Raw genomic sequence first — 20,866 nt, forward strand, 5'->3', positions numbered from 1 at the left:
GTCCTTCAGACAACAACAGTCAAGAAGACTTCCTGGGAATTTGTATTCCCAAAATTCTCAAGACCTACCTACATGCAGATTTTATGAAAGTCTTCCACCAAAAATTCTGAATTTTCCTATTGTGCACAAAATGAAGGGGGTGGAGAAAAAAAAATTAGATGAGCGTGTTTTTCGTTATCCTTAATGGTTTTTCTTGGAAAGGTGTTTTTGCCCAGTTCTGGAAGGCTTTTTCGAATAGCTCGTCACTGTCACAGAGGATGTTACTCTGGATGCGTCTTGTGTTGCGTAGGTGACAGCTAATGTAGACCCTGCATTTGCCTGTAATTGAGCCGAAGTATCTTCACACCACATCAAGTTGTTCGGTGGTGTCAGGCCTTTTCTGCTCGAGGCATTGGCAGACATTTTTCCAGTTGGGGGTCTTTTCCTGCTGTGCCATGCAAGTAACAAGTGGTGAATTTCCGAAGTGTGGTCGCCATGAGAAGTGCATTAGTTAAATAATTATCAAAATATGACTGAGTATGTATTTGTGCTATTATGGTCCAATTAACTGGGAGCGCGAGACATTGCGACCATCCCGTCTGAGATTCGCTTCACTGCGAATTCCGAAAATTGCTATGTAGATAATGAGAGAGAGAGACCAAATGAAAAAAAAAAAAGGAAAATAGACAGATATTTTCATTGATGCATAGCTCCTGTTAAAATAACGAATTCATGATTTAAAAATTTGAAAGTGAGTTTTTTTTAGCAAAGCTTGACAAAATTAACATTTTTATTAAAACGATGTAATAATCGAATATTATGAAAAAATTATTCTTCCTATAAATATGGATCATATAGTCACACTATGTGTAACTCACAAATATGTATATATATTTTGACACTTTTATCTACTACAAATGAGGATTCCTGTTCTGCAGGTCAAATGGGGACACAGCGAAAAAATATTCAAAATTTATTAAGGGTTTCACGGAATAGCCTCGTAACCATCAAGGGTTCCACGTTAGCTTTCAAGTTGGAAAACACTGCCATAGTCAATTCCTTAAAAATTGTGTTTTACCCTGTATGTTCTACGTGCCTGCCTGGAGAAATTTGATGAACTGCTTGATGTGAATGGGGCATCAAAAAGATATAATATATTACACAACGAGCAATGCATACCAGACCAAGAAGTTGTGGGCATTTAATCAGAATTGGTGCATCAGAGAGGCACTAACCACTTCCGAAACGGTGAAAGGCAGTGGCAATGCAATAGCAACTTGTTTTTGTTTGGGTGTGAAAGAGAAAAGAAAAGCCAGGTGAATATACTTATCTCTCCCCCCCCCCCCATAGGAAAACAATCCAGCGAAGAAAATCAACAATCATCAATTTTAATATTGTCTTAAACAGAGTTCATGGTTTACACGCTTGTATGAAATGAAGATATTGCTATCGTTTCTCGAAAGCAAAAATTCATATGAAGAGAGTTTGTCATAAAAAGGCACACATTCTGCTGCATTCAATTTTTAAAAATTTCTCCTTTTCATTTTTAGGAAGAATTAGTGGCCTAACATGTGCATAGACCTTAAAGTATTGTAATCCTCAAAACATTATCAATGTTCAGAGCATTTGAAACCTTTCATTCTTTATTAATGGTTAATTACATGGAACATAAAATCATAACACATCCTCATTTTTCTATCCAACCATAAAAATAAAAATCAAGTCAAGGGATCTCTAGTTTTCTCTCACTGATCACGATTTAAAAATAATTTTCAAAATAACAATTGACTCTCACGGAAATATGAAAGTTTTGTTTTGAATAAAACCTTTTAAGAAAATTTACGTACCTGGTCATATAACTTGATGCATTCATAATGCAACCAAGTTTCCCAAGATTTTTCGCTAGCTCACAAGAAATCTCAGCCAATCTGTTTTCTAAGACCATCCTAATCAATAAGGTTATACAAATCAGCAACATCAATACATTAGTGACCTATCAAGAGTTGATTCATGTTTTCACGAATGAAATCATGCAGTTTTTTTATAGGCACCAAGTTTAAATGAAAAGACAAAGATAATCTTTTCAAAATCTTCAAACAATATTTTTCATGTGATGGAAGCCATCAAAATTTAAAGTAGTCATTTTGAATACTGGGTAGTTCCACACAGTTACAAAGACTAAATTTTTTTTGTCTGGCTCCTCCTCATAAAATATTTTGTTTTAGGGAAGATGTTTTACAGAAGAAATGCTTTCACATCGAAAATGAAAAAAGTTCAATCATATTATATATTTTATTTCAGCCATGAAATGCATCATAGATTTTAAAAAAATGTTGACACTCACACACGAATAATATATATCAAAATATCTCGGGAAATTCATACCTGATAACTTTTTGTACATAATTATCATCAATAATATTGAAAAAAAAGAAGAATGGTAAGAACTTGACAGCAACAGCTCTTTCTGATGATCTTTCACTTTCCTAAAGAAATAAAAATAAAAATTGATAGCAAAATTAACTTACTATTATTATTAAAATTATTTTATATTAAAAAATAGGATTAATCTATATGTACAATGTATTTGCACAGTTAAAAGATCTAAACAGTTCTACAAAACAAAATAAGACTTACAATGCACTGCTTTAAAATTGTACAACGCCAACGTGGAGCAATATTTGGAGGCAGCAATGCTATCTGCTCCAAATATTTTGAAGGCACACTAACTAAGGCACAAGTAAGATGTGTAGGTTGAACAGGAAACTCAATAAGAAGATCATGTTGCTTGCAACTACTGGCAGTCTAAAATTAAAAGCATTGAATAAAAACAAAATTTTGATACTAATTCTAGACCAAAAATAAAGTGATAATATATAAGATTTCTTTACTAGAAGATGGATTCATCAAGGGAAAAAAACATGGTATTATAAGACAGCAAATGTTATAGCAGATTATGAATTAGTTACCTAAACCAGATTCAAGCTGGTTGAAAAGTTTTATCAATTAATTTAATATTATTTAATAACCAAAAAAGGCTTAGGCAACTATTAAAAATGTATACCATTATGCTGAATCATAGATTCTACGAAGGTAAGTTTAGAAAAATTTTCAGAAATGTAGTTAAGAAAAACCATAAATGAAACACACACATTCAACACATTTAATCAAGCCGTTGTATAACAATATATAATTATGAGTGGGAAGACATTTCTCACATGCTGGGAAGCCAGGGTTCAATGCCAGTGATGGAAAAGCGTGATTAGCTAAACACTAACAAATTGGCTGGACAGAACATATTGATCTCTTGGGAATACGTGAGAATCAGTTTTATTAAATTGTATGTATATATATTTCCCTGCAGTTTTTGCCACAGAGGAGCGCTGCGCAAACACAGCTTCCTGGTTTTTTATCTTTTTTTTTTACATTCTTGCTACAGTAATTGACAGAACTTACTTCAAAAGTAAATAAAAACATCCAAACATTTATTTATCAGATTGACTAGGTACTTGTTTGACTAATGTATACCATGTGTGTGCCACAGTCTGTGTGTGGGTTGAAACTCATATCAGTTCTTATTATACATATCATAATCAAGAGCATAGAATAACCAAGGAATTTGAATAAAAAAAAACAGAAAAGAACATTTTCAAGACAAATATAATTTTTTTTTCTACCGGTCTAAAAAACATGGTATATTTGTCTTGAAAATATCTGCTTTTTTTTGAATTAGAATCAAGCAAACTGTCTTTTGCTTCCTCAATAATATTACCTTTTCGACTGTCCATGTAGCACTGAATACTGTACAAAGAAAATTATACTCTCTTTCTGACAAGGGCAGAAAATCTATAATTTAAAAAAGAAGTGTTATCAGCATAAAAATTTTTATGATAAATTATACAGTAGGAAATATTATAAAATCTGATACAATTATGAATTGTTCTTGAAAGGATGTCTGCCTCAATCAGATATAAAAATACACAATCTAGGTTTTAAATTGCTTAAAATATAATTATTACACCTATATAAAATAGTATAATAATTTCAAAATGTTCATTGTATTTTTTCAATCTTCAGTAGTCATCCATTGTGATAGCTGAATTTTTGGCCCTTTCTGTTTAGTGATGCAATACTACATCGATTACTAACAAGAACCTAAACATAAATTTTAATGAACATCAAGCAAAGACACATGACAATAAGTAGTGAATTTCAGTGTCATGATGAATTCTTCTTGTTTTTATGCATTGATATTTTGTTTTACTAATGTTCAGTTTAAATTTATTTTTTGCCCTCCACTGATTAATATTTCTGAGATCATTTTAGATTTTCCTTAAAAGATTTGTTATATTATCATCTTCTATATACACTCATGTCCATAAATTAAGGATAATTCAGAATCACACAGAAATTGAAATCTAAAGTAAAAATTTCACCTGTAGAATTATCACACATATCTGCAAGAATGATATGCAAATTTCAGGAAGCCACTAGATGATGCCGATAGTACGGCACAATGACAAGAGTGTAAGGGGGGGGGGTATATAAGGAATGGTGGCAAAGAAGTAAAATTGTTCACAAGAGTTCTGTAAGGCGCTCAGTGCCATAAGCGAATAGTTATGACACAGAGGACGCATGTGGATGATTTTTTTACGTGGTAGAATTATCGGCAGCCTGGAATGTGTGCGTACTCAGATGGAAGTATCCGAGGAACTTGGAATTGCCCAAAGTGTCATCTCTAGGCTTTGGCAACGATTACAAGATAACGGAAATGTCAGTAGATGTTACAGTACAGGTCGCCCCCGAGTTACAACGCCGAATGAAGACCGGTATTTGGCAGTAACTGCCAAAAGAAGCAGACGGAGCACAGCGTCCGACCTGTCTCGTCGTGCAGCCACGGGTACCACAGTTTCAAGGCAAACCGTGTGCAGACGTCAGGGAGGTATTGGTCTATATGCTCGCAGGCCTGTCAGATGTGTTCCGCTCACGGCAACTCACTGTCGGCAGCGATTAGACTGGAGTAGAGAACATGCAATGTGGACATTGTCACAGTGGGCTTGTGTGATGTTTTCCGACGAGTCCAGGTTTAGCTTGCAGTCTGATTCACGTCGGACTTACATATGGAGAACGCCAGGTACCTGTTACCACCAAGACAACATCATTGAACAACACCGTTACGGTGTTGCAGCATTGCTCGTTTGGGGTGGAATTATACTGGGTTCCAGAACAGATCTGCATGTTCAAACCGGAACCATGAAAGCCCAAATTTATCGGGACATCATTCTGGAACAACATGTACGTTTGTTTAGGGGTGCCATGGGCGCAGAATTTGTGTTTATGGATGACAACGCCCGTCCTCACCGAGCAAACATCGTAAACGAATGCCTTGAATCTGAGGATATAACCCGTATGGAATGGCCAGCATTCTCACCTGACTTGAATCCGATAGAGCATGTGTGGGACATGCTTGGCCGACGAGTTGCAGCCCGTCAACCACCTCCTACATATGTACCGGAACTTCGGAGAGCATTGCTTGCTGAGTGGAGTGATCTTCCCCAAAATCAGATCGATAATTTGATACTCAGCATGCCTAGGCGTTGTACGAACTGTATTTCATCGCATGGGAGACATACAATGTATTAACCATCATACCAACCATGTAATAGTAAGTTTTTGTAAAGGAGATATTTTTTACAATTGCTCCAGGGAGCAAAAATCGTAGTTTTTATGAATGGTATCATACATACACCATCGTTTTTGTTCTTTATCTTTTGTTTAATAAATGGGCTTTATGAATAAGTAACGTTTGTTTTGTTTCTGAACCTTTATTTGCCGGAACTGGCATTATCCTTAATTTATGGACATGAGTGTATAATGATGTATCGTCTGCAAATGAGATTAGCTGTCCGTTCAGGAGCATTTTGCAAAAGTGGTTTATGTAAATTAAGAATAATGTGGGTCCCAACCCTGATTCCTGGGAACACCTTTTTGGGTTCATGGGTTTTTTTTTTTAATTTATGGTAACTGCTTGGTGTCTATGTAAATAATAAGTTCTTAACCATTCAAGTACTTGTCCCCTGACTCTAACCTTATGTAATTTTCTTATTAATATATTTAAGTCTACGTTATCAAATGCTTGCCTTAAATCCAGATAGACTATTATGCAATATTTGTTATTATTATAACCATTATTCAGATAATTGCAGACTTTAAATATAGCCATTTCAGTATTTTTGTTTCGCTGGAATCCATACTGATTGCATGCAATAAAGTTGTTATGGTTTAAGAAGCTAATTAGTTTCCCATTCATGTTTTTCAATAACTTTTGAAAATATTGGAAGAACTGAGATTGGTCTGTTGTTAGCCATATTGTTAGGATCTCCTTTTTTGTGGATTGGATGTACAAGGGAGAACTTGAGTTCATCATAAAAATGACTTTTACTTACTGAAGAATCAATTAGGTTTTTCAAAATATCAATGTACAGTGTAATAATTTTCAACATTTTTGGTGTTAGCCTGCCATACCCACTTGATTTATGTTTATTTAAATCATTTATTCATTTTTTCAAAAAGGGTATTTCAATTTCCCTGCTGACCATTGAATTTGAAACACAGTCATTGCCATCTTCATACATGTGTTCATTATCTTCTCTATCCAGGTTTCTTGTAACAAAGTCTATGTTGAATTCATTAGCTAATATTTTTGAATCTTGGTGATTTGGAAGAATTTTATTTGCATTATTTTTGTTGAGTATAAAGCTATTTATATATTTCCATTGTTTCCTTTTGTCTTTGTGACATTCAAAAAATTTGTTTCTTTGATATTCACATTTGGCTTGCTTAATTTGGTTTTTCAGTGTCTTATAATTTTTCTGTATTCTATTTCATATGTAAGTATGCCTGGACACTTTTTGTATTTTTTATATAATTTTTTTTTGCTGTTTATTTTTTTTATGAGCTCTTTTGTAATCCATTTATTTTTACCTGTTGATTTGTTTGCTTTTTTTCCAGTCCACAGATTTAAGTTAAGTATTATTATATCTGAAAAACGTTTATATTTTTGATGGATTACCTTCTCATCACAAATGTTTTTAAAAGATATATTTGATATAAAGTTTTCAAATTTATTATAATCAATTATGGTTTTAGTACATTTAATATCATTTGTTACTTTTTTAATATCTTGAAAATCAATGTACCCTTGTATTGGATAAGGTCTGTTAGTTGAGTTTTGAGCACATTAAATTTTTGTGCAGTATTTTTCTTTGTTCTATAAAAAACATGATCAATACATGTGCTCCCACATCAGTTTCACTAGCAATAGATTCCTGTAAAGACAAAGCAGCTAACAGCCCTTATATCCAAGTAATTAGAAATTTCGTTATTGTTGTCAAGTATATTTATATCACCAACAATCAACATATTTTGTCTAGTGTTGTGAATAAGTATCTTAAGCTCATCATTAAATTGAGACATGGTGAATGAATGGGATCTAAACAGTAGTAACACATCAACATCATGATCTGGGAAGTTTATCTATATGCTTTCTGCAGTTTTGAATTTGCTAGATTTTTTTAGTACTTCTAAAGGCTTTATTTACATACGTATTGACTGCCTGATTTATTATATGTTCTACAATCAGAGTATGTATGAATAGTAGTCAGTGATGCATTCATAGTTAGTTAATGTTATAATTGAATAATTCGTCATCCTTCACCCATATTTCTGCAAGACATATCTATTTGAACTTGCAGAGATCTCAAAAATACAAGGGAAGTATCGAAGTCAGATTTTAAACTTTGTATATTAGGAAATTTATATACTTGGTTAGATTTTTAAGGGTAATTAAAAAACTTATCTATTTATTAATACATCATGAATCAACTTCAAGGGGGGCACCAATATCGATTGGTAAGGGACAATTCTAGGTTGTTGTGGGGGTTGTGAATAAATGGAATAGCTTATCTCCGGGGGTCGTGAATTATAAGACAATTAACACATTTAAAAAGAAATATGATAACAAAATGGGATAAATCGAGAAGCTATCCATACTAAGATCAAACAACCATAATATTTATGGGCAGTATATTTATATTTTATCATAATTATTGGTTTTTTTGTTGCTCTTATTGGGTTGTTGTATTTTTGATATAGTTTAGATATGTATTCAACATCCACATTTTTTATGGCCATCTTTTTTCAGCCACCTTATTGGACATTTTGTCTGTTGTGGCCTTCTTTGTATTTGTATTAGTGTTTTACAAGCTGTTCATGTGGGAGTGTGGATCATTTTCCCCCTTACTATGTTCATATATTCATATTTTTCATGTATAAGCAGTTTTTCCCTCACTTGGGGATTTCATTTTTCTTTCCCCCCACTGCTATCATGTATGTTATTAGTTCCTCCAGTAAAATTAGTTCGTCAGACTAGACGTGTGTTTCATTTCTTTCTCGTTGTCTCTTTCCTTCCCCACTTTGCCCACCCACAGTACACATTATATAGTGTTAGTAAGTATCGACTAAAAATGGTGCAAAACTGGTGACATTCGTAACTGTTTACAAGGAAATTAAGATAATTATCTCACATTGATGCCAGAGGTTAACATATTGCATTCGATGAAGATGATCAGGACAATGTGTCTGATACACAATTCAATTTATTTTGTTGAATTTACACCTGGATGGCTGCCTACCTACAAAGGAACAATGTCCATTGTAGCCAGTATATATATATATATATATATATATATATATATATATATATATATACACACACACACACACACACAAAAACTGCTACACAGTGGTCTCAAATGTGGCACCAGCAAGGAAAAGCATAAGTTGTTAAGTAAGAGTCCCCTTTTAAATAATCCCCCCTTTCCAATACATTAATCACAGAAGAATCTCCTATGGGAGAATCACAGATCCTCAGTCGTTTTATGTTGTCTCAGCCATTTAAATGTCGAAAGGCAGTTGTTTATTATTGTTAGTTAGTTGTTAGTTATTTGCTGTAAAAAATATTTAGAGAACCACATCTGCCTCAATTAAAAAATTTATGAGCAAAACGGATTTTGATATGCTGCGTGTGTATATACCATCTGGCACCTCAATCCTTTTGCATCTATTTGATGAATCAATAGTTTTCCGTCTTTTGAATATCATCCTAATCTCTTATGCTCATACATTAAATTGAACTTTTATTGCATTTTTGTCTAAAAAATAGCATTGTACTAAAATATCATTTTGAGTTGTGCATATCAGCTGATTCTCAATCTTTTAGGATCCATCTAATTAATTTTTTATCTTTTCTGGCTGACAAAAATGTGGGTGGTTCCTTTCACCCCTTAGTCCTGAGAGTGCATAGACAGAACATTCCAGAGTTATTTTTTCTGTCTTTGCAGCTCTGACACCTGAAAATGCCTTATTTTTTATATAAATACAAATACAACGCCACAACAGGCAAAATGCCCAACGAGGTGGCTGAGAAAAAAATAACCATAAAAAATATGGATGTCATATATTTCAAAAATACAGCAACCCAATTAAAAATGCAATTAACAAAAATTATAAACAACATATACACATGATAAAATATTATACAATGCCCATAAGGAATACTTATGTTTATCTTATTCTAAGTATGGATAGCTTCTCAATTTACCCCAACATGTTTATCGTATTTCTTTTTAAACGTGTCAATTGTGTTACAATTTATTACCTCCGGGGGTAAGCTATTCCATTTATTAACAACCCTATTAGAGAAAAATTCCCTGCGACACCATAACCTTGCATTGTCCCTCACCAATCAATACTGGTGTCCCCTTGTAAAAGCAGTCGATTGGCGGTGTACTAAAAGTTCATGGTCTATCCCTATCAATCCCATTGAAAATTTTGAACACTTCGATCATATCTCCTCGACACCTGCGTTCATACAATGTAAACATATTCAAAAAATGAAATCTCTCTTCATAACTCAAGCCCTGTGTGTCAATAAGGACACGTGTAGCTCTTCTCTGCACCCTTTCAACCAAGTCTATGTCCCTCTGTAGATATGGTCTCCAAAACCTTACAGCATACTCCAGTCCGAATTGCTGAATATGATAAATAATAAAAATAAAGACTGCATTTATGAAGATATTTCATTTTAATTATTTCTTAATTAATTTTGCAGTTTGAATCTTAGCAAACCATTCCGTATATATCTTCTTAGAAGAAAATATCTTCTGCAGATTGTTTTCTGAAAATGTAATTTAAAAAAAATGCCTTTTTAAACCTCCACACTTGTTTTTCGATAAAACCACAAAATCAACAGTTTTGGTTTAAGTAATAAGGCACCTCTTAGTGGTATTTTGCACTCCTTAGTGGTATATCACTCTTTTAAATGACAATACAGTCAAACCTCGTTAGTGGGTCACCCGGTTAACACATCACTCCGCTTAACGGGTCACTTTTTGGAAGTCCCAATTGTCCTCAGGCAGGAATTGGCACAGCTATGGCTTACTCCGTTTAACAAGTCACTCCGCTTACTAAGTCATATTTTCGCTCTCCCAAGAGTGGCTCATTAACGAGGTTTGACTGTATATTCAGGAAAATAAATTTTCATTATTCAGAATGGATTTTGTTTATCAACCCAGTCATGATGTCTGGGATCCAGTCTAGCTGAATCTACTAGTGGGTCTCCATGGGACCAGTAACTTTAATTTTTTAATGCTAACACTGCCAACACACAAAAAGTTACTCATGCGCCTTTAGGCACATAAAGGTAGGGTTTGGATATGTTTAGTTTTGTTAGTGTACGAGACTAATTTCATATATAGATGAAGATAAGAAACAATTTTCTGTATGTGTCTGTGTTTTCTATATACAAATCTACAATTTTCGATTGATCATAGCCACATTTTGCATATATACGAAACAGGATCCGACTTAAATATGATAGGTTACTTTAGAAGTTTGTCAGGGCAGGTGAAGTGCTCAAAATGGGTGAAAAGCCATTTAGCAACAATGGTTTGTTGGCCTTAACAACATTTTTCGGAATGTTTACTTTGATTACTACTGTTTCCTAACAATAAATCTCAGACATGTTTATTCCTTTACAATGGTTTGCATACCTTTAATGCTGCCAGTACATGGGTAAAACCTGTACAGTGCCGGGTATTATAGCTAGTTGTGAATAAACGTGAAGAAAATAGTTGATAGAATTCAAAAATCAGCTTTTTTTTCTCCGGTGTTCAATTTCTTTTACTAACAAATGATAAATATTGTAACACTGCGAGATGCAGACAGTGTTAGTTTCTGGCAACTCGACAGACTTTGGAAATAATAGAGCTGCTGACATGAAGGAAACCTGCGAGTTCCGAGAAACAATTCTTCTGAGGAACCGCTAGTACCAACCGGGTCTATATAAAGTGGGGTCCTGCTAAAAATGAGGATTTTTTCCCCATAGTCGAGTGTGAGGAGGTTGGAGGTCGAAGTTAGAGGAAGAACGAGGAAGGACCTGGTAGCGAGATGGACGATCAGGACTGAGATGGATCTGAAAATTTTGGTGGTGAGTGCCATATAAATATAGTCGAAATTCTCTCTCTCAATTAAAGAATTTCGAGTCATTTATCACTTATCGAGATACTTAATCATTTAGTATTCTGCATGTCAAGTTCATATATTTGCAATGATATTATAACATGTTGGATGTGGATCTCCTCTTTGGATCATCCTTATTTTATTTGATAATTTAATAAATGAATTTGTTATTGTTAACCCCTCCGTGTGTGAATCATATTAATTTTTGTTGGTCACTTTCTTTGTTGACGGAGGCTAATACACAACACAAAAGGATTTCATAATCGTAAATTTAAGTGTTTTCCCTCTTTATGCCCATTCACCAATCGACTTCATCACAGTCCATTTCACTACCAGGTCCTTCCTCGTTTTCCCTCTAACCTCCTTCTCACATTCGACTACGGAGGGAAAACCCCTGTTTTTAGCAGAACCCGGCCCCACTTTATATAGTAGACCTGATGGTACTAGCAGTTCCTCAGAATAATTGCTTCTCGGAACTTGCTGGTTCCCTTCATGTCAGCGCCTCTATTGTTTCCGAAGTCTGTCGAGGCGCCAGAAACTAACACCGTCAGCATCTCGCGGTATTACAATATGTGAATAACAGTAAACTTTAGTTACATATTCTAAAATTCTATTACAGAAAAACTGACTTTACTACACAATTCCATGCATAAAATTTTAGATTATACTTCTCAAACTAGTGAAACCATCATTATTTACATATGCCTGATATACTGATCAAATCTGCATTACTCAAAATCATACCTATTGAAATTCTGTATTTAAACTTCAAAGACTGGTAAAAAAATAAAACCCCATAAAACATTTTTGTTATTTTCATGACCCATAACTTGAAAAGGTCAATCAGTAATTATGAGTCATTTACTCAACAACTGTAATAATTAATTATGGTAAAAATAAACAACTCACCTTGGAACGTTGTTAAACACTCGCATAAACCAGCAACTTGTTCATACAATTCTTTATTATCCAAACGAGTGACAAGGCACAACTTATGCAGACTGTTGAACAACAAAGCAATCACCTCAGGAGGAATCAACAAATCGCTCAAGTCTGTTTGTGATCTTTGCATTTTGACAGGAATACTTTCCCTAATAACAATAAAATAAAAATTCATTACCATATTTTTATAATGAAAATAAAAAAATACTAAATCATCTAGATCAGTGGTTCTCAAATGGCGCTCCGTGGAGCCCTAAGGCAGTGTTTCCCAAAGTGGGTAATATTGCCCCCTGGTGGGTGATGTTATGGTCCAGGAGGCGATAGAAGTTATGGATTTAACACAGGATCCTATGGGTTCACTTGAGTTGGGAGGCGATGAGAGAGGGAAAAATTCTAGTGAAGGGGGAGCTGGAACAAAAAGTTTGGGAAACCATGCCCCAAGGGCTCTGTGTGAACTCCACTGTGGGCTCTGCGGTCGCTTGAGAAAAATTAAAAAAACAGTAAATTTGAAAAAAAATAATTATTAATATATTTGAATAATGAAAATAAGTAAAGTTGATGAATAAATAAAAAATAGGCCTACGGGGCTTCGCCACAGAAATTATATACCGGAAAAGGCTCCATGGGTCAAAAAAGGTTGAGAACAGACGATCTAGATCTATCCTAATAGGCAAATTATTTTAATAACCAAATGTAAAATTAAGCAAACATCCTCACGTTATTTCAAAAAACCCACACTGTTGGTCTATTTGGGATCTAGAAAAAATATATTTTTGCACTCGCATCTATATGCCCTGTTAGCAATAATAAAAAAATTGTGAATTATTTTTATTCCAACTTAGGAAAATTGGTCTGTGTATTATTTCTGCAAATAATATGTCTATAATCTACATCAAGAAATTGTTTTTTTTTTCAGTATATAATCTGTAGATTATATGCAGGAAATTACAGTAACTAAAATTGACAAACAGCATTTTTTATGCAGTTGCTAAGATTTTGAGTGCTCAATTTCTTACCAATTCATTTTTAGAAGGTAGGCTTTCACAGCTAGAGTTGATAATAAATTTCATACCTTTCAAGCTGTTATGCCATGTTTCAAACTGTTTTGTAGCAGAGGTTTCATCCACTACTGCAGTGGACATCTTCTGTGCTGTTTTCGGTGAGCGAAGAGATGAAACGACCTCCTTGGATAACTGTTGTTCACTGATGCTGGAGATACGGAAGGATCAACTTTGTCGCTGTGACATCAAGCATGTGACGTGTTGATGTTAATGGGATATGGCGACTTCTAATTGGGTGGGTGGGGATCGCAGTCTTCAAATTTGAATAAGTTTATTTTATAACCACCCTGATCTTAATATTTTGGATTGTCGGGTGCCATATCTTGCTCAAGTGCAGCCCTTCTTCCTTCTTGTTGAAATTATCTCTGTGCTTAAGATTTCAATAGCTTCATGGTTTAGTCAGGAGTAGAAGTGGGTTTCTGAAGAAAGAATATCTGTGTCTTGGAAGTGGATGGTCATCAAAAGAGATTGTTTCGTCTCCTCGCTCATCAAAAACAACACTGAAGATGTCCATCGCAGAAGTGGATGAAACGTCTGTTACAAAACAGTTTGGAACACGGCATAACAGCACGAAAGGTATGAAATTTATTATAATTTATTTTTAGTTGAGTAATATTTGTAATGCATGAAACAGTCATTAAAACCAATTTGTATTTAAAAAAGTGTTTGAACCAAGAAGTTTATGTGAAGCGATTGTTTGTATCAAATTATTCTTCTGCTGTGGAACTCAGAAAAAATGCTATGTCCAGTCATTATTTCAAACTCTTAATTGTAATAAATAAAAACTATGTCACAGCAAGGTTTGACTGACTGTCTTATAAATTTGTAATTATTTCAAAGCACTAAACATAAAATTTAGCGAGTATTTTTAGCGAAAATTTATAAGAGTTTTAAAGAAATTTTCACAAGACAGTTGATATGATCAACTGTCATTTATATGAGTGCCATTTTTTAAAGTTAAAAGTTCTTGGACAATGTTTCTCAAGTGTACTAAAAATTATAGAGAACTTCGCTTGTCTCATTCACAAATTAGCAAAATTCACAAGATAAAAGGATTTTTTTCTTAGAGTAGTAAAATTTGCATATATCATTTTAACAATTGCAATGAAATTATTAAAGCAGCATTTTATTTTCAATTATTATAACATACAATGATATAAAAATAAATTGTACAAAGGAATGCTTTTGTTCTTACTGACAGGTATCCAGAAACAACATTGAGAAAGAGGTTTGAAACAAGCTCTCTAAACATGCTCTAGCACCATTCACCAAAGTAGCACTGCTCTGCTCCTGTTCAAATAATTTTCCCCATTAATACACAGGAAAATATGGTGAAAAACAAAATTAAAATTCTCACATGGCATTGTATCAAAGATCTGGACTCCTAAAAAGTCCGTCTATACAAAACAAAAAATGAATTGAGAGTAATATATCTATATATATATATATAAAAAATTGATTTTGTGTCTGTGTGTGTGTGTGTATGTATGTATGTTCTCTACACAAATCTACAATTTTGGATCAATCGTCGCCAAATTTTGCATATATACCAAATGGGACCCGACTTGAACGATAGGCTACTTTAAAATTGCGTCAGAGCAGGGCAAATGCCCCAAACGGGCAAAAAACTGTCAGGCAACAATGGTTTTTGAGCCTGAACAATCAGTTTCAGAACGTTTACTTTGGTTACCGTGGTTCCCTAGCAATGCGTTTCAGACGTGTGTATGCCTTTACAAGGGTTTGTCACTTCTTTAATTCTGTTAATATATGCATATGTATAATAGTTTATGCCTTTATAATGGTTTGCCCCATTTTCAATACTCTCAGTAATGAGGCTTTTTGAATAGACGTCATAATCATCATGAGCATCGCTTTGAGGATCAGGAGAAGGGTAATCCTCATAGAAATCAGTATTAGAATTGCCGATTTTACTGTAGAAATGCTGAAATTTGGTGGGGTTTTCTGTCACATTAATAATTTTAAAAATTGTATTGAATTCTCGATTGTTTGAATACTGAAGTTGGCTTAGAGATATGAAGCCCAGAAAATTAAACGTAAAGTAATTAGCCGGACCTACTTTTGAGTTGGATATTTATGCAATAACATTGATTTCAACTTTTTATTTATATCTTCTTAAGCGTGAAAATTAATGTCTTCGTATTCTCTTTTAATATTCAACTGCATAAATTCATATAGCATATCTGCCAACTTTTAAAAATGAAAATTCGGGAGATTTTCGCGCGAACCCGTATTTCATGCTAAAACCACTCCCTAATAAATACGAAAGGGATTCTTCCAAATAGAATAGGAATTTTCCACACATAAAAGTTAAAGAGTAGGGAATAAAATCTCTACTGAAAAACTAGTCAAATTAAAATAGGAATTTTACACACATGGAAGTTAAACCCTTGGGAATAAAATCCCTACGCAAAAAACAAGTGAAATTGGAGGCCAAAACTTCAAAATGGTGATCTAAAAAAATAAATAAATATTGTGTTCAATCAGAAATGCTGTGAACAAACATTCTGCGCGAACGACCCGAAAATCATCGGAAGATGAAGGGAAAAAAGCGTCAATTTTTGAACAACACTGACTTTTTGTGACACTTCTTGATTGGTTTTTTTTTAAATTTCACATAAGTGATGATGGCAGTCTTTCCATGACCGATGTTTATGTCTGTAACACAACTTGTACAAAAAGGAAAAGTCGGCCCTTTTCTGGAACGTTTGATAAAAGGAAATTCATCGGAATAAGTATCTTGTATTTTTAAAATTGATTAAATATGTTTTGCTTATCAGTATTCATGTTTTGTTATATCGCACGTACGTAACTTCAACAAAAGAAATTTTGACCATATGCGCGTCACTATAATTTTCAATTATTACCCAGGACTATTGGCTGCTAAGCTATTTCCCTTCACGATAAGACAAACAACTTTCTTGTTACCATCAGAGGGGTTGTAAAACTTCCTTAAAAAGGGAATTTCCCCATTTACGACGTTTGACGTCATTTCGAAAGGAGGAAATAAAAAAAAGAGGCTTCATGCCCCACAAGAAATTTCTTAGGGATTGTTTTCATAAGTGGGGATTTTTTTTAATGAAGTAGAGAATTTTTAGGGACAATTAGGGATTTTTGTGATTTTTGTAAAAATTTGGGAGGTTTAAGAACTTTTCGGGAGATCGAGGGATGAAGCTAAAATTCGGGAGACTTGGCAGCTATGATATAGTTTAGGTGGTTTTAAAATTAATTATATGGGCCCATAAAAAGTACATCGAAGAAATTCCACAGCTTTAACTAAGCATTTTATGGAAGCTGAAATAGGCAGATGGATAACTTGAAGTTCAAAAAAGGGGGGGGGGGTCGAAATACTTAGCGTCCTTAAAAAAGGGAAAAAAATATATTCATTTCTACGTTTTTTTAAATCTAGATTTGTTTATTTCATAAATCGCGCAGGAAGTCGCCATATTGGTTATCTTAGACAAGGTTTGTAAGTTCTCCTCAAAGAAAGGTATTATGTGATCCAAAAAGCCTCATTGAAGAAAACCCGGGCAGCGCCGGGTATTATAGCTAGTAAATGTATATGTTTCAAAAACTCTCAGTCATGAAGTTTCAAAGGTCTAAATCTTGCACTAAATAAAAGAAATTATTCAAACGTGATTACTGGTTTGAAAAATCTAGAACCATAAGCAATGTTCTGCTAAAATGATATCTATTGCAGATAAATTATATACTGAAAAGCATAGTCTATTTTTGGTGAATTTAATTAATAAATGGAGTAAAGAATCTCAATACTTGGTTAATGTACAGATCTGTGATAAAGTAATTAAAAATTGAGATAAACATTGCAGCAGATGTAGCTATTATCTCTGAATGTTGGCTGAAGAATTTAACTAAAAAATTACCAAAAAATCTTCAAGGACTTAATTCTTCAATTTCATTATAATTTAGTAATTTTCTCTATTGAACTACTACAAACACAACTGCTTAAAAAATACTCTATTAGCTTCAAAGCTGTAAATTCAGGACATTTTACAGTTCTATGAAACTGTTTTCCAATATCTAAAATGCTTTTAACCCTCACCCTCTTTTTTTATATCAGATAAGAGGTTCTATCATATTTTTGTATTTATGAGATTGTGGCTGGTTGCTTTTTTGTTTTTTTTTAAACTGGAAATATTTGGTTCACTTGAAAAAAACTTGACCTTGAAGAATTAATTCGATTTGGGCATTAACAGACATATTCACCTCGTGTTTTAGAACTCGATCCAGGTTCCAAACCATGTTTCACCTCAAAAATGGTATTTCCCACCCCTGAATCAAGATCCAGGGACGAGTTTTTTGAGCTGGAAACTGAACCTCCGATCAAGTTTCAGCGCATGAGCAGTGAGCATTATTGTTGCTGCAAACATAAACATTGACATAGTAATGCCAGTCATGCTGGATTGTTTTTGCAATGAGCCCAAATGAAATAGGAAATTTAGAATAAGTTAATTAATTATAAGGGGATGAATGAACGCATTTAGGTGTTAAATATATGGTAAATATTTATCCCCCGATAAATGAAAGCCATCAACTACTTCTTGAAGCCATCAACAAGTGATACTTTTCTAGGATTTCCTTTAAATCTGAACTTTATCCACTAACAAAATGCTCATTACTATTAAATAATGATAGAATTGTATGTGTAATATACTCATGTACTGATATTAATGACACAAATTCATCTTTATGGGATCTGAAGCAGGGCCGTAGTGGGCTGTCTCTGTGCAGACTTTTTTCTTGTGTGGGGGCCCCTGAAAGTGTTATTATTATGCAAAATAAAGTGTACATTTTTGTGAGGGCCCCATTCTCTCGGCCCTTGGGAAGTGCTCCGCTTGCCCCAGCTTATTTACAACCTAAAGGTTAAAATGGGGGGGGGGGTTATAGTGGCATGCTTTTGAAGTTTCTTTTTTCTTCTCTGAAAGTAATGAATACATGGATCTGAAAAAAATCATGAATCCCTCTTAAATGGCAGGAATAGTCACTTGTATACGGCTTCAAATTTTCTCAGCGTGAATTTTAATTTTTTCTAGAAAAAATTATTTCCCTAACTAGGACCATCTTAAGAGCACATGATGGGGCCCTGGAAACGAGTTATTTTTCTGAGGCCCTACCTGGTATATTCTAGAAAATTTCATCCAGATCTCATTTTTGTGGGCCCCTTTTCTCTTGAGGGGCCCCATACATTAAGAACTCAAAAAATGTACACCTAGGCAAAATACTAATATGAAAATATTTATATCAATGCCAAGCAAAATATATTAGCTTTTTACCTCTTGTGGAAGGGATATTTATTACCTGATATTTTGCTGCCGTGTGTTAAACATGGCATTTTCCTTTTATATTCAGTCTATCCTGCTTGTAACGTTCTTACATATAATATTTTCTTGCTTAGTACTCAAATTAATTCTTATCAAGATTTCCTGTTTAAAGCGTTTTCCCACTTACGTTTTCTATGGTAATTTTTTGAGGAAAAAAAAATGTTATAAGCAGGATCCACAGTATTTTGTGCATTAATATTTTGCATATAAATATCAGTTCATTGATTTATTATTTACAGTTAAACCTCACTACAATGATACTTGATATAACAATAAATCCCTCTACATCAATATTTTGAAAGTCTTGTTTGGAAATTCCTGTAGTATAATGTTAAACTGCTGCCACTCGATTAGAGATGTGAGGTGAGAATATTCTTCTGGATGTAAATATTGGAGAATAATCGAGAATATCTATTTCTCTTTTGAATAATGATTTTTTTTTACTAGTTTCATTTATATTATAAAATATAAATCAGTTTTCATTGCTTGAAACATTTAAAACAAAACAATTTTTGGCATAATCACTCTTCAGTGACAACTTTTAGTTCGAGAATATTCTCTTAGTCATGATGAGAGGTTTTAAGTCTGGTTATGAAGATTTCAGAAATCTTAAGATATTATATATATATTTTTTAAACCTCAAAAAATTATTTTAAAGTTAGATAAATTTTCAGAAATAAGTTCAAAATGAAATAATTTAACCAAAGTTGATAAAGGAAGCTATTCTTATATCACTCTCATTCTATGAAGATACAGAACTGTTGTTTTCTTCATACACTTAAATTCTGTACCATTCATATTTCTTTGCAAATTGTGCAATTCAGTCAAGTTGGTTTCATTTTCTTGCTTTTGAACTTTAATATTGTGGGCTACAAACCATTATTCCCCCCGTCTTCTTGACGGGAAGAAAGACAGGGACAGAGAATATACTCTCAAAGGACTACTATTATAAATTACCAGAGATTATTCTTATAAAAAATAATGAGAATTATTCTCAAGTTACTTATTATAATACACGTTATTACAAATATTCTTGAGCATACTCCTGGAAAAGAACTATTATAAATAACTGAAGAATATTCTCTGAAAGAACTATAAATAACTTACAGTAATTCTTATTATTTTCGATAAGAATATTCCCCAGTAATTTATAAAAGTAGTCCTTCCAGAGTATTTTCTCTAGAACATTACATATAATTATATTATAAATAACAGAATATTCTCAAGTTATTTACAACAGTAGAATCCCTCTACAATATTTTTTCTTAATCTATGAAATTATCATTTCATCAGGATTTTAGTGTGTGATCCATACCTTTCATGCACAAAACACCAATTCAAAAATTCATGAAATTACTTTTTGAAAACTTATTTATGTGCAGTTCATGCCAGCATTGGGCAATGATTGAGTGAAATTTATAATATTTGAGTAATCTATCATTACTTAACTCATACCACGTAATTACTGATTACATGTGCTTTATTCATATTATGTAGTATGATTCCACTGTACTCAAAATCCCAACAAATAAGTATAATTTGCTTAATTCTGTAGGAATTTTTTTTTTCATGAAACTATGTTAAATTTGTCAGATGAAACAAATATGTGGGAGCAAAAGAAGGATGAAAGCACATATCCATGATAAAATGTGGTCATTGAAGATGAAAATTTCATAATGCCACGGAAGAAAATCCCAATATTTATTTACTATGTGTGCTTGTGTTATACGTACCATTATTTTTTTAGCAATCTCAAATACTTCCATATAATCCATATAAATATGATTAAATTACTTTTGTGATAATTGATTTGTCGTTATTTCTTAAGTGAGGAAAATTTTAGCTTTTTTACGTAGTTGCATGAATTTTGAGTTTGTGTCTTGGTTATGTTCAAGTTACAGTGTAAATTTTGAAAGAATTACTAGATTATTGTGATTATCATGT

General features: G+C 33.3%; 1 protein-coding gene across 2 annotated transcripts in view; it reads right to left on the reverse strand.

Annotated features, from left to right (window-relative positions):
• LOC149089001 (serine/threonine-protein kinase ATR-like) overlaps nucleotides 1-20,866 on the reverse strand; it is a 159,354-nt gene that overhangs the window by 95,741 nt on the left and 42,747 nt on the right. For both annotated transcript variants that reach the window (XM_089251216.1, XM_089251211.1), the window contains exons 13-18: nucleotides 14,758-14,852; nucleotides 12,469-12,650; nucleotides 3,752-3,825; nucleotides 2,617-2,784; nucleotides 2,365-2,465; nucleotides 1,827-1,925 (exon numbers count right to left, since the gene is read on the reverse strand). In XM_089251216.1, the coding sequence (XP_089107342.1) occupies nucleotides 1,827-1,925; nucleotides 2,365-2,465; nucleotides 2,617-2,784; nucleotides 3,752-3,825; nucleotides 12,469-12,650; nucleotides 14,758-14,852 (719 nt within the window). The remainder of the gene's footprint in view (nucleotides 1-1,826; nucleotides 1,926-2,364; nucleotides 2,466-2,616; nucleotides 2,785-3,751; nucleotides 3,826-12,468; nucleotides 12,651-14,757; nucleotides 14,853-20,866) is intronic.

The sequence above is a fragment of the Pholcus phalangioides genome, unplaced genomic scaffold (assembly GCF_987345545.1).
Source record: "Pholcus phalangioides strain wild (caught in Gottingen) unplaced genomic scaffold, Ppha-v1.0 ptg000003l_1, whole genome shotgun sequence".
Lineage (NCBI taxonomy): Eukaryota > Metazoa > Arthropoda > Arachnida > Araneae > Pholcidae > Pholcus > Pholcus phalangioides.